The sequence below is a fragment of the Vidua chalybeata genome, chromosome 3, assembly GCF_026979565.1.
Source record: "Vidua chalybeata isolate OUT-0048 chromosome 3, bVidCha1 merged haplotype, whole genome shotgun sequence".
NCBI classification, from domain to species: Eukaryota; Metazoa; Chordata; class Aves; order Passeriformes; family Viduidae; genus Vidua; species Vidua chalybeata.
The window spans coordinates 55,227,553-55,244,586 of record NC_071532.1 but is presented as its reverse complement, the minus strand read 5'-3'; the positions used below and the strand labels follow the sequence as shown (position 1 = coordinate 55,244,586).

At 41.0% G+C, this 17,034-nt stretch overlaps 1 protein-coding gene across 1 annotated transcript; it reads left to right on the top strand.

Moving 5' to 3' along the window:
* Positions 1-8,525: 8,525 nt before the first annotated feature.
* Positions 8,526-15,600, top strand: VIP (vasoactive intestinal peptide). The gene is made up of 6 exons (XM_053938416.1): positions 8,526-8,683; positions 9,125-9,246; positions 10,784-10,924; positions 12,889-13,008; positions 13,677-13,785; positions 15,313-15,600. The coding sequence occupies exons 2-6, from the start codon at positions 9,134-9,136 to the stop codon at positions 15,319-15,321; spliced, it is 492 nt and encodes a 163-aa protein (XP_053794391.1). The 5' UTR covers positions 8,526-8,683; positions 9,125-9,133; the 3' UTR covers positions 15,322-15,600.
* The last annotated feature ends 1,434 nt before the right edge of the window (positions 15,601-17,034 follow it).

Sequence of the window (17,034 nt, the reverse complement as noted above, 5' to 3'; positions counted from 1 at the left end):
GATCCTGAGAGATGTCCCTTTGGGTTCACCTCTGTCTGGAGCTTTCTGGAGGACAAGGCAAAAAGGAGTCTGAATTTTTTTTAATGACTCCAGTTTCTGGCTCATTTTCATGCTCTTAAATTTGTACATGACATGCATTTCTGAGTGATCCTGAGTAACCTTTTTTCTATTAGGACAATTTTATTCAGCTATTTTTTAATGTGTGCACAAATTTTGCATGAAGAATTGTATGCAACCTTATTAGTAAGCACAGTTATTTACTGGGCAGTGTACATAGTAGGTAGCTAAAATATGACTACACTGCACATTACTATGCTCTTCAGCTTCCAAGCTGACAATCATTAAGTTTTTCCTAGTCAGCCAGTGGTAGTCAAGCTGGGAGATGCAGCCCTTGTTTCTGCTTGGGAGAAGCTGATCCTTGACCTTGTGTAGACACAGACACCTGAACCACAAGTTGTGCTAAGGATGAGCTTTCTGAGCCATAAAATTCTGGATGGAGCAATGTGCATAAGGGAATAAGAGGCCAAGACAGGACTGTGGATTCAGCTTTAGTTTAAACTACCTTTTGTCTTTAAAAGCAAGCTATACTATTTGACATATTTGTTTCAAGATCTGAGGAAAGGGTAAACCTCCTTGAGCCAATTGTTCTGCCACCATTTCACTCTGGAAGTCTTTGAACCCAGTGTTCAAAATTACAAGTTATTGAGTAATGTCAACAGACAAAAAAGCCCTGTCTGGATAATCTTCTAAACATTCTGAAAGATCGTCCCTGCTCTTTCCAAGTTGAAGCTACTAGAAGCAACCTGAGAGCATCTCTGAAAATAAACCAGGAAGAATACCTGCAAGAGATGACCTTGTCTTTTCACACCTAGTGTTGTGTGTGTCTGTGATATAATTTTCTATTGTGACATTGTGTGATTTCACATCTATGGAAATTTTTTCTATTAAACCAGATAATATCTCAGGCCAGACAAAAAATTACCTGCGACTTGGACTGCTGGAAGTGTACCGAGTAATTATCTACTACATGAAATAATACTTGAAAATCCTGTAGTTACATGCTGGAAAATAGTTACACAGTTATTTTTAGTGTGCAGCTATCAATGTAACCAGATGATTGACACAGAGTCACCAGGAGCAAGATTCAAATCTATATTAATAATTTATGAATTCATGATTTAGTACAATTTGAACAGAAAGTTTAGAAAATTTTAAGGTGCTGAGGTCCATGGCTTAAGTATAACAGTTAGCAACATTTTAATATTGATATTCAATAGTGCTGATTCTGGTGCTGAATGTTTCACTCACTTCTGCAGAAATAATTTTAATTAATTTGTTACATTCAAAAATGCAAACAAACTGCAGAATTATACACATACACCATGACAGCACACAGGATGACTATCAAAGGTGCTGCTGTGCCTATTAATGTCTTTTATCTTTGTGATGATTGTCATTTCCCAAAATATCTTAGAAACTTATTAGTATTGCATCTATTCACATATACTTAATAAAGGGGAATATATTGACTGTGGTGCTGTGTTTACTGGAACACTCTTAATGCTTCATGTAAGATGGAAAGGGTAATTAGCCATTGATGTATTGGCCAAGAAGCCAATTAAACAAGATGTAGGAAGTTATCGTTTGTTCAAGTGACCTGTGGAGTTGAACTAAATGATTAAGTTGGAACTGTATCTCTCTTCTCCATGAAGACTACAGAAACTCTTTCAAAAACAGTCAAATTCAAATTATATAATTTATTAAGGATGACAAATTAACAAGTTGATGCTTTCTTCTATATGGCTTCTTTGTGGCAACTAAATGTGAATCTAGATTTCCACAGCCATAATAATGTACATTAGGCTAAGAGACAGCACGTTACACTATGCTCTTTATACACATGGACAGTTTTAGAAAACCTCTCTCAGCTCTTTTTCCATGAAGACAATAGTGGTAATTGCTTGAGACTGAAGCATTTTTAGCTTGTTTCTGCTCTAGCTTTTAGATGGTTTCCTTTTTCAGCTTGGTAAATAAAGAACTTGTGATGATTAGGTCAGTTCAAGGGATAAAGTTATCTTGGCATAATTAGCATCTTAAGATGAGCCTTCCAGCCTGACTGACGTGGGTTTTTTTATATCCTGATCTGGTATGTCTGCTCTCACAAGCTTCCAGACAGTGCAATAGTAGCAGTATTCGCTGAGAAAGACAAAAAGAATTTGGCCACACAGCCTAGAACCAGCATCTTGTATTATACACAGGAAAAAGAATCTATGCAAAACTGGGGAAGTATACCAGTGTTGTCAGCACAGATGATACAATTACAACCCATGAAATATTCCTATCATATAGTTACAAATGTGTAAATGGACTAAATTCTCTCATACCTCATGGTTCTTTTGCAAAACTGATGCCTTGAGAAGGCTGACCTAGAACAGAGGCTAGACAGAGCTAAAGAATAGGTAGGTATTTATTAAAAGGCCTCAATGGATACACCTTGGGCAGTACAAGACCCCAGCCAGGGCTACACCCAAGATGAAAACAAAATGGTCACAAAATGCACAACCGGTCACAAGGTCTCTCACTTTTATAAGTTCTGGTCCATTACCATATTGGAGTTAATTGTCCAGTTACAGCTTTAGCCCATAAAGTCCCATCCTTCTTGTTTTTCTCTCTTCAGCCCACTGTTGTTTATGCTCTTGGGCCTGAAATTTGGATCAGTTATCCTTGGTCCCCAGCTACAGAAGGAATTATTTTGTCTACCTACTCTGTGAAAAGAGCTTACTATACCCATAATATGAAGCACAGAACTACGCACTAAAGCAGTACAGAATGTGAAAAATATAAAACGTAAAACCTAAGGCATCTGTATAGGAATTAGTTAAGGAGGCAAAGAGACTTCTAACAGCTTGCCTGCATCTGCAGATGCGCTCCTTGTCATTACCATCATTAGTTTCCCAAGGAAGGTTGGATTCCCCAAGATCCCAATAAACTTGCAGACCACATAAGGTGAGTGTCAATAGTGAATCACAGTGAGATAAGGCACCCTAGGCAGGTTTGGTCTCAGATTTCTAAATTTTGAACTCCATTATGGCACTGTTTATTGGTTTTAATTTTAACAGATAATACAAACGGATTTTGGAGGTTATTTCTATTCTGCATTCCTGTTGTGCAGGTAGAGACAAAAAGACGTCCATAAGGTCCCATCCTGTAGGGCAGGTGACAGGCCTCAGAGGAAAATGGGGAAAAATGTAGGAACATGGGTTTAAAGATTGTTCTTAGGATCTGTTTAAATAATTATATATTAGCTTAGAGATATTTACACATGTGAGAACATAATAAAAAATAAAGTGATTTTTCAAAGGTTCACCATAGAAAATCCATGAAGAAAAGAGCTGGGTGAAAATGAATAGGAAATTCAGACTGAATGTTACGACATCTAAAATACACATTCTTGTCATATGCAGAGGTTATTTTAGATTTGCCGAGAAGAGGATTGGGTTGGAGGAGCTGCAAGAGGAGGTAAACATACCTGGTGATAAAAGAATCATCTGATCCTTAGCTGAAGTTTGAAGATTAGAACTGTAGAAATTTGCTGGTAGAAATAGGGCATATTTCAGAGAGCTTGTTCAAAATAAAGAATACAACACAACCAAATCAGAAACTACTTTGCTTCCTGACAAACTTTGGATTACCATGTGGTTTTCTGGGCTTTAAGGTAAATGGAATCCTTTAAACAAGTCAGGTGAAACATTAGAAGGAAATTGTTTTGAAAGAAAATCAGATATATTAAAGCTCCTGTTAAAGCTTTCATAGTCATAGATCCTCCTGTGGTATGAGTACAGAATACATGTGTCTGATGGTGAGAGGGGGATGGCAAAAGCATCACATCCATGCTAAAGAATGAGAAGGAATTTGGACCAACAATTCCAGGACAGTTGCATATCATGAACCAGATGGACATGAAGTAGTAGTCCACACACATACCAGACAACATAAACATATGGAGAAAGCAATATCTATCCCAAACTGCTTTGGAGTCTTTTAGAGAAGCTGAGACTGCATTTTGGGGTGAAGGAGCAGGGATATGAAAACACAGAACTACCTAGAAGCATTAGGAGTTTTCCCAGCTAACATCCCAGGCAAGGGGGAAAGAATCTTGGAAGTATCACAGGAATCAGCAGCTCTCTTGCATGCCTTTTGCTCATCATTACATCTACTCAGAAGTTTTAATCAAGCAGGTCTCTGACACGGATGCTGGTGACATATCCAGACATACGAATGCAAGCGGTGGAAGTCTGTTTGGGAGTCATGGGCATAATCCAAATGTTCCAGTGGTTTTGAAAGCTGGTTTTTAAAATTGTTAACCCACACAGATTAATAATGCAAAGGTACCACCTGGAACAGGAGGAACTTGTTCAAGTGGTGTAGATAGTATCAAGTTCGTTAATACAATTTACATGTTGCAGGAGTTTGCTTCAGTTTATAACTTTGCTCCAAGGATCCACACTTTTGACCTGAAAGCATGACTCAAAAAGGATGAGAGAGGAAATGAAGGCTCCTCTGTTCCACCTGTGTGACCCTCCCACAGTCGGATTAGAGAAGGGTGGGTTAGATTATCAATTTGTAGTTGTATTTTTTTTTCTTCATGTAGAATTTCTTGAATTTTCATCTGTTATCTCTTTTGTGAAAGTTGAAAAAGCTGTTCTGTTAGCTGCTATCAATCTGCTCAATAAGCTCTAAAAACTCATGGATCAATGTGCTATGGCTATGGGATCAAAGGCAGAATTTCTGAACTCATCCACAGCAACATGAGCTGTAATGCACAAGGGACATTCTGCTAACCCAATGATTCGTAAAAAAGAGCTCATGAGTCAGTAGAAGTGTCCTTTTCTGATAGAATATGAAAATCCTAAAACAAGTCTCTTAGTATTTTTATCTCTTTTTTTTTTTTTTGGCAAACAAAATGTTAATTCTATTTCTAATGTAATTCTCTTTTTAAAATACAATTACATGATAAATTTGGTAAATGCTAAGCAGGTCCTTCATGGAACTAAGCAGATTTCTCTCATCTAAGGATTTGGCTTTAAGAGATTTTTAGCACATCACTTTCAGAACAGTTTTACACGCTAAAAATAGTAAGTAAATCTAACTAACAAACCTTAGAACTCCCAAATTTCTTACTCCAGATGACTTAGCTATATTAGTTAGTACTTGATTTTTGTACATTGCACGAGTTTGTATACAAATGGTAAGATAAACTTTCAGAAAACTTTTGCTCTGTCCATCTTGTCTAATTGGTTTTCCATCATTCCTAAATATTGCAATTTTATAATTGTAACTTTTTTGATTTTTTTGTTTTATCAAGTGGAACATTAAAGAAGAAATTGAAGCAAAAATGGAGAGTAACCAAAAGATATTTGATAACACATAAAATAAAGATAAAAGGTTCAGTAAATGTGAGGGTGCTGTGCATCAGGATTCCTATAAAAACTGCTGAAAAATATTTGATTTTCCAGGAGTTGCCTGTGTTTAATTATTATCCTGGAGATGCTCCCAAGCACTATTTTCTCCCAAGTGACACTTTCCTGAAAAGGCACAGGTTTTCCAGTACAAAACAGTGGGAGCTACCATCTGAAAAGGGTTAATCTGCCTAGATCTTAGAGGACTCACTTAGGACGTCAATGGAAAAGGGTGTTTTCTCCATCTGTCTGTTATAAAGAGTTATTTTTCTTTTAATGACTTGCTCATTAAAACTTACTCAGATGTGGAAATAGTAGTGTATGTAAGCTTCAGGGGGAAAAAGTTGGGAAAGATAGATTTTGGATTGCCTTCCCAACCCCTTGTTAGTCATCCCAAACCAATCTCCTTGAAAATCCTCTCTAGAAATGTGAGGAAGGACTAAGGAGAAAGGAGGAGGTGGCATCTCTTCTTCAGTTTGTCTTTAAGAGGAGGAGATGGTGGCTTTGCAACAGGATGCTGAAGGGAAATGCAGGCAGTTGTTAGTGCAACTGAAGAGTGCTTGGGGCATTTGGGGTCAATTCAAAGCTCCACTGGAGACTTCCTGAGTAAACAAGAGGAACCACTTGATCTCCCTATGACTCAGTTTCTTGTCTATAGAATAGGGAAAATAGGTGATATTGTAAGATTAGATGCACTACAGATTTTTCAGATCGTTAAGGGACCCCTAGAGAGGTTTCTTTATCAACACTGTTATCCCTAGATAGGTTCTGAGGCCGCTTTAGGTGGCCTGACAGCATGTTGTCCAACCTAGTGTACTACCTGTAAAGAAAGGAAACAAAGTTACAGCAAACCAGATTCACCAGGTATGGTATGGAAGGGTGCAGTGCAGTACACCACAGCCCCAAATGGTTCAGTATGGTAAGAAAGCCCTGATTTGTCAGTGATTCTCCAATTTTGAGCATATATACATCTCCTCGGAGCATGCAGCCACTCCTACTGCACATACACAGCAACTGAGAGCAGACCTGTTTTTCACGTATCCCTTAGACTGAGTTGGCTATTCCCCTCTTCCCTCCCAGGGACCGCAATCCGCAGGCCTCCTGCGAGACCCCCTCTACAGGCTGCGCTAGCTCAGGCTTGCTAGTGCTAGAAGGAAACTTGTTTTTTCTCTGCTTCCTGCTGCCAGCAGCTTTTGGCTTTTCCTGCAGCGGCGCCCTCGGCGGTAGCGGGACTGAGGAGGAGGAGAAGGGCTGGGAACTGGGGCTGAGGAGCGGGAGCAGGGGCAGCCGAGGTCCCTCGAACCCGCCCTGGCCGCGGGGTCCCGAGTGCAGCCTCCCCTCGACGCTCGCCGCTCCAGGCCAGGAGAATGGGCAACCGCAGACTTGGCAGTGCCCCAGCCACATGTCCCTACGCCACCCAGGAGATGGATTCCTCCTTCCTCTCTCCTCTTGCGAGTAGTTCAGTGAAGACCATCGCACTTCCCCACGTCGTGCATACGGCACAACACCTATGCGCCCTAGCCGGGATATTTCTGATGTGAGGGGAATACGGCGCATCAATGGATGCTCACCCCGCCATTCCGGAGCAGGATAGCTCCTTCGACCCCTAGTTATGTAGTAACAAGGGGAAAATTTCCTGAAATTAGACTACTGCAGGAACTCTGGTTTTAGTCACAGCTGTCATCCGAGAAACAAATTTCCAGGCATTTTTAATCTAATTCACTTATTCTTTATGTAACTGAATTAGAAAATGTGATTAAGCATCGCAGAATCTTCGGCATTGAGCCTGCCTAACGTTTAGTGAAACATGAAACAGGAAAACTTATTAGAAGTAAGAAGAAATGGTGAAATTGTCTGAATGGATTTGGTACAATCGTTACCGACTGAGTAGGATGATTAGAGGCACAAAAGCTCAAGAAAAAAGAAAAAAAATGAAGAAAAGAAAAGAAAAGAAAAAAAAAAAAGGATGATGATCTTTACAGCTGAAATTCTTCCGCGATTGTTTGGCAAATACTTTAGGGCAGGCACCGAATAGACACGGCGCGATACTGAAGAGGTGCTTGCTGGAGCAGCGCCGTACTGCTGGCCCGCCCGCGGGTCCCACGCCCACTTCCCCTGTGTTTCTTTCTCTACCGCCCACAGATCTCTCTGAGGCTGGGAAAATTCGAAGAAGAAAAACCAAAAGCTTGAAACCGATTCTCCCTTGTTGTGGCATCCCCGAGGTTTGGGCTTAAGACACTTTAGAAGGAAGAGCTGATCCCCCTCCTGCTCAGGGGGGTTTAACATACGCCCCAGCCGCGCTCCCTGCGCGCCCGTGCAGCGCGCGCCAGCGCTGGGATCCGCGGAACCGTCACAAGCGCCCGCCGTGCTTAGCTGCACCAAGAGGCGCTTGGATGTGGGGGTTAATCCGTGTTCCAGGAACAAGCACGCAGTTTAAACAAAATAGAGAAGAGTAGAAAACACCCCGACACCTGCTAAAATCAAACTAAAACCCGCAGGAAAATTTTGTTTTTCAGACCAGCTCCCCGAGCACATCGGGCAGGAACCCCCGTCAGGGACTTGCATGTGCCGGGGACGGAGAGGGATTAGTTTAGCACGGAAACACTGCCCAAGAGCTAGGGAAGGGAGCAAGCCCGCGGCGCGGAAGGGGCTCCTCAGGGAAGCACGGGGGCTGGAGGAGTGCGGGGTGGGGGCGGAGGGGCCCCAGGGAGTGCAGCCACCTTCGCTCCAGCTATACCGGGTGCGGGCAGGGATGCGCGGTGTGGCGTGTCAAGCAGACCCCGACGGCCGCCTGCTCTCCTGCCTGGCGAGGCGGAATCATCCCTCCGACGGGGCTCCGCTCCGCCAAAACTATGTCATTAACATAAATCAAATAATGGCCGAGGGGGTGAGGGGGAGGGGAAGAGGTACGCGACTGCTCATGTGTTAAATATAAGTCTCTGACTGTCCTGAACAAAGCGACCGTCCCCTTGGGAAGAGTGACGTCTCTCCAGTAACGTGATTGCTTCTTCGGAAGCAGAAACGTGTAAACGCTATAAAACGCGGTGGCGCGGCGGGCAGCTCAGAGCGTGCGGCGAGACGGAGCCCTCCTCTTCATCCTCCTCCTCCTCCTCACCCTCTGCTGCCGCCACCCCGGCAGCCGCGCAGCGGAGCAGGGCGCACTCCCCCAGCACCGCTGCGCTCCGCGCCCGCCCAGCCAGACCCACCGACGGACTCGCGGCTCCGTGAGTAACTTTCTCCCCGCCACAGCGACAACTTCCCAGCGCGTGAGGAAGGATGTCCCCGTCCCGTACCCTCGCTCCTCTTCGCTCCTTCCGGACCTGAAGGGAAGCCATCCCGGCCGTCGGGGAGCGGGGAGAGATTCTGAAAGCCCAGAGCAGCCAGGGCGGGACCCTCTCTTGTTACCGCTTAAGTCGCTGAGCCCCGGGCACCGCTGCCCCTCGCTTCGGGCCTTCGGGGATGCCAGCTCCCCCTGACCACGGGCAGCTCCCCCGCCATCGCGACCCTGCTGGCCGGCGGCGTCTGTCGGGACAGGGTCCGGAGTTGGGAGCGGGACCGGGGCGGTCGCTCGGCGGCCCGAGGCGAAGTCCCGGTGCCCCGGCGCGGGGCCAGCGGGTGCGGGCGGGCCGGGTCGGAAGGTGACGGCTGCGCTCTTCCCTCCGCAGGTGGCGGCCATGGAGCACCGCGGCGCCTCCCCGCTCCTCCTCGCCCTCGCCCTCCTCAGCGCCCTCTGCTGGCGGGCGCGGGCGCTGCCCCCGCGGGGCGCTGCCTTCCCTCCCGTCCCGCGGTAAGGCCGCGCTCCGCTCCGCGCTCCGCTCCGAGCCCCCGCTCTGCGCCCCGCTTCGCGCCCCTCCGCCCGCAGGGACCTGCCCAGCCCCGGCCGGTGGCCGAAGGGGATGTGAGAAGCGCCATTCCTCCGCTGGGCCCTCCCGAGGAGCGCGCAGTGCGGCTCTTGCCGTCGGGTGTTTGCCCGGTATCGGGCGGGTGCGCGGGGACCGCGGCGAGGCTGTGGTCAGGCGGTCCCGGCCGGTGCCCGCCGAACCCACCCGGTAAAAGCCCCCGGAACACGCACGCACCTCCCGAGGCGGCTGCAGCAGCGCTGCCCTGCGGGCTGGGTCGCGGTGACCGCGTTGTGTGCGGGAGGAGGATGGGATGTGGGCCACGGTGAGCCCTGGGACCTGAACTGGTCCATGGGGACAGAGCGGAGGGCAGGTTCTGTACCTCTGCGTGCTTCGGCTGGTTGAAGTTGCTGTTTGTGGTCCAGCTAAATTAAATCAGATGGTGGAACGGTACGGTTTGCATTTAGGCAAGAGGAACATAAAGTGTAGAAGGACCAATGAAAAATAGGCAAAAAAGCACAGTGAGTGACTTCCAAAGGGTGTGACTTGAGCCGGTTCATTTTACCCAGCAACTTTGCACCTTTTTTTACCAGACAGAAGACTTATATGAATCAGACATATAAATAATGCTAAAAGTGACTTTAAAATTACTAAGTCACATCTTAGTTTTAGTATGTGACTTAAAACTATCTTAGTTTTAGTATGTGACTTTTGCATGTCATCACACACAGGGGTTTCCTACAATGATTTCCTTGTTTGCCACAGAATATCAGAGCAGCCAGAGGGAATGATGCCAAACTACTGCTATGCAGTCAGACTGCCCTTGATAAAATATGACACGTCATAAGAAACTGCAGTTTACGAAAATGTGAAGTAACCATACACAAGTTTATACAGAGCAATTGCCATGGTAGACATTTGAAGAGATTAAAACATTTTTTGGTTTCTAACATGAGAGAATAAAAACATGTAGAGATACATGACTGCACTTTTTATTTAGTTTTAAGTTCTTGGTGTATTTGCTTTCTTTGAAGAATGCCTAAGAACTGTTTCATTCTGTATTTCAATTTACATCTTATATCTTAACTGGGAGGTAAGTACGTCACAGAAGCAGTTTTCACTTTGCTTGGGTGGAGGCTGTTAATTTCATCCATCATATATACAAAATACAGTTGTTAGGAAAAGCTTCATGGTTGTCACTTGTGCTGTGATTGTCATACATTATGCACTGGAATAAATTGCGTTCAGTGACAATATCTATCTAGAAAATATGAATTTGGGAGAAGGATCTGTTGGTCAATTAACCTACAATTAAGCATGGATTCTACCTAAAAGTGTTTTTTGATTTATTCAGATTTCTTTTAAGTGCATTACCAATGAAAGTAAGTAGATGTTCATTTTGACACAAACCAGAATGTTATCTCTAGTAAAGTGTCGCATATCCTCAGCTAGCTCTTTACTTTACACAGTTTCTTTCTCCAACAGATTGGGAAACAGAATGCCATTTGATGGAGCCAGTGAACCTGACCATGCCCGTGGGTCATTAAAATCAGAATCAGATATTTTGCAGAACATACTACCTGAAAATGAGAAATTCTATTTTGATCTGTCCAGAATTATTGATAGGTGAGTTTCTTTATTATCATAAATGCAAAAGATGATAGACTGCTTGATTTCTGCCAAAAAAATCAAACTGGGATTAGGAAAGGAAGACTCAATTACAGAAGAAAATCCACAGCCGCTGCTTGAATAGTGGTAGCAGTAGAGATGTCGGCAGAAATGTTGATTGTATTGCCATTCTGGCATGATGAACGCATTCACTTTCCAGGAAGGAGTAAAAAGTATATTGTGCAAATCTGGGAGTTATTTCATGAAATTAGTTCCCTTTAAGATGTATAATAGTTAAATTAAGGAAAGCAGTATGTTTGCAAAATGAACGTTATCAAAATTATATGAGCCCAGGCTGTATTGTAGAGTTTATTTATTGTCCATTTCAGAAATGCAAGGCATGCTGATGGAATTTTCACCAGTGTCTACAGCCATCTTTTGGCTAAACTTGCTGTGAAGAGATATCTGCATTCGCTTATTAGAAAACGAGTTAGGTGAGGTGACACTTACATTAGGTAGATTTTTTTTTTCCTAGCTGGCTTTATTGGCAAATTTTTTACCCTTTTGTATCCAAGGTCTCCTTTTTGTGATTCAGAGATACTGAAAGAGAAGCATATATAATTATGGGGGACCTGAAAATCGTATATAAGTATTTAGTGATATTACTAGATGAGCATGTTACTATTTATTCCTGACACAGCTGTGAGAGGTAGAGCAACAGACACTGCACAAAGCATGGATAATGTGTACTGGAAATGTTATAATGATTATCGTGCCGAATTGCTAATTCTTTTTTTCGGTAGTGTTTTTACTAGCTTGGTGGATGAGTGGCAAAAGTAAACACAAAGTGATTGATTACTCAGTACTTAACAACAGGGAAATACACAATGAAATCAAGAAATGATTGGTTTATGGTGAAAATCTAAAGGTATAGCTTTTTCCTGTTGTAGAATACATTGACAGATGTTTGTGAGATCTGTATTGCAGCAGAATTCAAAAAAGAATAAGGCAAATTCATAGACTAGGGGTCTGGATGCAACTTCCAAACCAATACGTTAATAAACTGATGAACACAGGGTGCTGGGTAGGATCTCTCTATACTTCCCTTGTTTCCAAATCCATAAGCAGCAACTGTGAGCCACTGTGATGATACCACTGAGTGCCTACTTCATATGCTCAAAAGCTGAGTAAAAATTAAGTCCTCCATTTATGACAGTGCTGCCTTTCGATCCAGAACATACAGTTCCAGTTTCTCATATGCTGTAAACTAACACAGACCATTTAAAATAGAACAATTTCCCAAGATTGTGCACGAAGAAAAGACCTCCAGGTTTTCACAAGGTGTATTTTGTTTTCTGAAACCTTAGAACAAGCATTTATAGCTACTTATGTGTTGCTGCACTCTTAACTTTCCTCAGAGGCAGACTCCACCTCCATTGAGTTCACTGTGAACAGTGATGAGGTCCTTTAAGAGCTTATTGCGACTTAAACCAGGTTGTACCTTGGCATTGTGCTGAAATATATTCACACAAATTATAGAAATTAGAATAAAATCTGTTTATTGAAAGGTGCAACCTGGGGTGTGAGAACAGACAGGAGTCATGAAATCCACGCTTAACCACTTGATCTTGCAGAACTCCTGGGACAAGGACTTCAAAATTCATTGACTATGTATCTTAATTGCATAGGCCATGGCAAAACTGAGATGAGAAAATAAAAGGTGGAAGGTGCTCCCCAAAAGGCTGAATAACAATCTTTGGAATTTGATCCTTGTTATTAAAATACATAGTAAGCAGTGGAAGCAGTGGCTTCTTTTCAGCAGAAGAAAGATCTGAAGTCATAGATGGAAATGAAAGCTGAAATGAAAATTTGATTTTATTAGGCTAATCAATATCATAAAGCTTATTTCACTCATTTAATGGTATTTTCTTTTAAACAGATATCGTCTCTTAACTTTTTGTTTGTAATTGTTGTATTGCCAGCTCCCAGGACAGTCCCGTCAAACGCCACTCTGATGCTGTCTTCACTGACAACTACAGCCGCTTTCGAAAGCAGATGGCTGTGAAGAAATACTTAAACTCAGTTTTAACTGGAAAAAGAAGGTACTACAAGAAAGCACATATGTATTCTTTCCATACTTCTATGGCATTAAGACAGAAAAGGTTTACATCCATGTATGTATACAGAGAGGACAAGCAAAAAGCACTGAACATTAATAGCATAGCATAGTTTCTAGTGTGGTATTCAAATACAGACAACATTTTTTCCCTGACTGGAACAGACACCACAATCAGAGTAGAAAAGAAGAATAAAGAAGAGATGGAATCTGGCAATTTAAAAAATCTTCCAACAGATTCTTAAATAGCTTTTATTTAGAAAAAATCTTCTTAAGGAAAAAAAACACAGAGCTATCGAACATGAACAACAATTTTATAAATAAATATGTTGAGAATTTGCCTCTCTGTGAACACATGAAATGAAAATTTGAAAATTCCTGAAGGATTACTGAGGACTGTATGTCCTCATCAGTTTAGGTGAGATGTGCCAGCATACATTTCTGTAGACCTTGTATTCTGTTTGTATATTCACTCATTTAGACAACTGCTTTTAAATGTCATGTCTCATTATTCATTAAACATGCTCTTTCATATGTTCTGTAACACTTTGGTTTAAGTGTAAGAAAACATGCAGAAGCTGCAGTTAGAAGAAGGCTTTGCTTTCTTTGCTTTTTCTTCTGAGAGCAATAAAACTTGTTTCTGATTCACAACAGCCAGGAAGAGCTAAATCCTGCTAAACTTCGAGATGAAGCAGAACATCTTGAACCATCCTTTTCAGAAAACTACGATGCTGTAGATGAGCTGCTGAGCCACCTCCCACTGGTGAGATGCCAAAATTGTCTTTTCATGCTATCTGTTACTTGACTTGACCCATAAAATAACATTAATTGTACATGGAGTATGGCCTATCAGAAAATCAGGATATCCTAGGAAAGGGAGTAATTTTCCATGAAAAGCTTTATGTTTCTAATGTTCATTCACTCATTGTGTCTGAATAAAATAATGATTTTAATAATAAGCTTTATGTTATCACATGATCACTGCTATTGAAAATTATCCTAATTAAATGGCGCTGTTCATAATGCACCTAACTCACTTGGGTGTTTCAACCAGTGTGCACAGCAGCATAAAACCAGAAGTGACTGATTTTTAATTACAAAGATCATTATATCTTCAGAGAACAAACTTGAGGATATTTCTATTAATTAAAAAAAAAAAAAACTGCAGATTTTGTTTAACATCTTTTTCATTAGAAAGAAGTTGCCCCTAGAACTAAGAGCATCAGCAAGATGAACCTTATCCATTAAGAAAGTACTTGATGTACAAATCTTGCAGTTACTGTTTTCCATTTAGCTACTACTATTTTTTCTAAAGTCATTCATAATTGTTTTCTCTTTGGTTTACTGAAACATAATCCCTCCTACATCAACACTTACAGGAATATAATATTGAAAGAGTAAGGTAGAAGCAAATTTGGCTTGGTGTTGTTGAAAATGTATTATGAAATTGATGATGGGATAGTTTTTTGGCATTCAGCTATGTCTAAAAAAGTAAGAAAAAAAGATTAAAAGGCTCTTCTTGAAGATAGAATTTGGAGAAATGTCTTTTCTTTTATCATCCCCAACCACCCATCCCCCTGCCCCAAAAAAGACGTTGTTTCCTTGCAAGACTGAAATAAAATGAGAAAATATTCTTTTCCTTTCCACAAGTGTGGCAATTCCTCTAAAGTTCCTGAAGGTTAGAAAGGATATAAACTGCTTATGCATTGAGGAATTATATAATTTGTAAGCAACATGATTCTGGAAAGAAATGTTCTTTCTGGACAAGATTAATGTAAAAAATATCTGCTCTTGTATTTTGCACCTTCTCAAAATTCTGGCATTAACTAAGGGAGAAAGAGGAGTGGTACAGCAGGTCACTGATGTCTTCCTGGAAACATTTTCAGTCCTTTCCATTTTTATTGACTTTACTGATGCGGCACATCTGCCTGTAGGTGAATCAGTATTGACTGTTACTTGTCATTTTATTGCAGTGCCCAGTTGCTAATGTAGTGTGGAATGAGCAACCAGAATTTGTATATCCATTTCAAGGATACATGTTTTTCAAAGTGAGCAGTTCTCTGCTGTAGGCTAATCTGCAGTAACATTTTTAGTCCTTCAGCCTTTCTTTTCTCATCCCATGGTCTGGTCTGAGTGTAATGCCCAGGGAACTCCTGTGAGCAGCCACATCTCAGCTTGTCAGTCCCAAGCATAGCAATTGTTTTGTATCAAGTGTTACTCAATGCCTGCTGTCTGCCCTCATACACCTCATGATGCAACTTCTAAAGCACATCTCTCCTTTGCTTTTCAGGACCTCTGAAGGACACCTGGTAAAGTCTATGACAAGAACAAGCTATTTTTGAGTTCCACATAGTATTTCAAAGAGATGACTTTAGTCATCAAACCAGAACAAATATGTTGTGAAGTGAAAGTTGTGATATATTTGTTTCTTACATAATAAAAGTTGATATTTACATTGTAAATATTACTCTAGCATTCCCTACTGAAAGGTGTACATATGGATGCCAGTTTAACTCATGAGAAGTCTGTGAATCCATATGCTGTAAATCTTTACTTCAATAAATTCATTTGAAAATGAGTGTGCAGCTGAAAAGAGCCCATCATGACTAATTAATTGGCTTATTTTAGGTGTGTTACAACTTCAGACAAACATGTAATAATAAGGAAACATTTCTAGATAGCCTCATAAAGAACATGTATGAACATAAGGAGAAGAATATCCAAAGTGTATAAAACTGCTTTGCAAAGATCTCTGAAGGTTATTGCCAAGCAAAAGTGAATGCTTTTCTAGCAGTTTACCAGGCAACTATAAAAAATTAATAAGAATTAAAAATTTTTTGACCTCCAGTAGTATCTTTACTTCTGGTTCACATTTTTAATATTTCACAACATATAAATTATATTAAGACCAGAAATGTCTCCTTTATTTTCAGATGCTCTAGAGCTGACAAAGCACTAAAAGAATGCAATCTTTTGACTTGTTTGATGCCTAAAGTCATCAGTTATTCTATATTTAATTGTCTGTGGCTTTGATGATGAAACTATTGCTTATATATAAAATAGACCTGAAGACAGTTTACTATTTTTTCAGAATGAATGTAATTTACAGAATATGCAGACAATAAATCATTTTATTATCACGGCAAGCTATTACTGGTTTGAATCAGTGCTACAGCTACCTGGAAAAACAGAGGTTCCTGTAAGTGTTGTCTGTACTTTAGTAATAGGGGAAGATAATATTTTTAACTGATTTATGCTATATTATTTTAGAAAGACAACTAAATAAACCTACACTCCCCTTTTCTGTAGCTTTCTATTGTTGTAGATGACCATGGAACTGAAAATTTGCAGCTGTATGATTCACAGCACTGATGTAGAAAGTAGAAAAACTTATCAGACCTACTTACAAGCTCTATTTGGAATTTCAAGTATATTTATAAAGCATACATATGCACACATAGACAGCGATAAAACTGATTTGCAAGTTTCACTTACAAGTTTACTGTTCTCATTTAGAAAGAAACTTCTAACATGATAAAATCTGAGATTTATGGAGACTGGTTCTCATAAATATGTAGCCCTCCGATTTGGAATTTTTTTTAATATTGGCAACTGCATGTCAAAAGAAAACCAGCTTTCACAGATCAGGTGCTAATATTTCTATTTCTATCTAGCCTTGACAGAATCTATTTTAGCCTAAGCCAATGAGTGTTTCACAAAAGTTGTATTTTCACAAAAGACATAATTTTGAAATCTTCTCTTGAAAAGTGGTTTTCCACCCTCAATTCCTATCATACTATGAACATCTGAAAGCAAAAATATCTTTGTAAATACTTGAAGGATACTAACAGACATGCTATAATACTTTCTTAGAAATTTTCCTCAGTGTAGTTTGAATGATGTTAGTATTTCTGTGAGATGCAATCATTAAAAAATAAATGAAAAAAAAAAACAACCAGAAACAAAGCTACATATGGTCTTTATATACAGAATTCTTTTTAAATGTATGTAA

What these genes read in the sequence shown, in the direction of transcription:
- VIP (XM_053938416.1), top strand. Translation starts at nt 9,134, where the DNA reads ATGGAGCACCGCGGCGCCTCCCCGCTCCTCCTCGCCCTCGCCCTCCTC. An exon ending in CTGTCCAGAATTATTGATAG is followed by an intron (nt 10,925 to 12,888) that starts GTGAGTTTCTTT and finishes TTGTATTGCCAG; the next exon opens with CTCCCAGGACAGTCCCGTCA. An exon ending in GTTTTAACTGGAAAAAGAAG is followed by an intron (nt 13,009 to 13,676) that starts GTACTACAAGAA and finishes GATTCACAACAG; the next exon opens with CCAGGAAGAGCTAAATCCTG.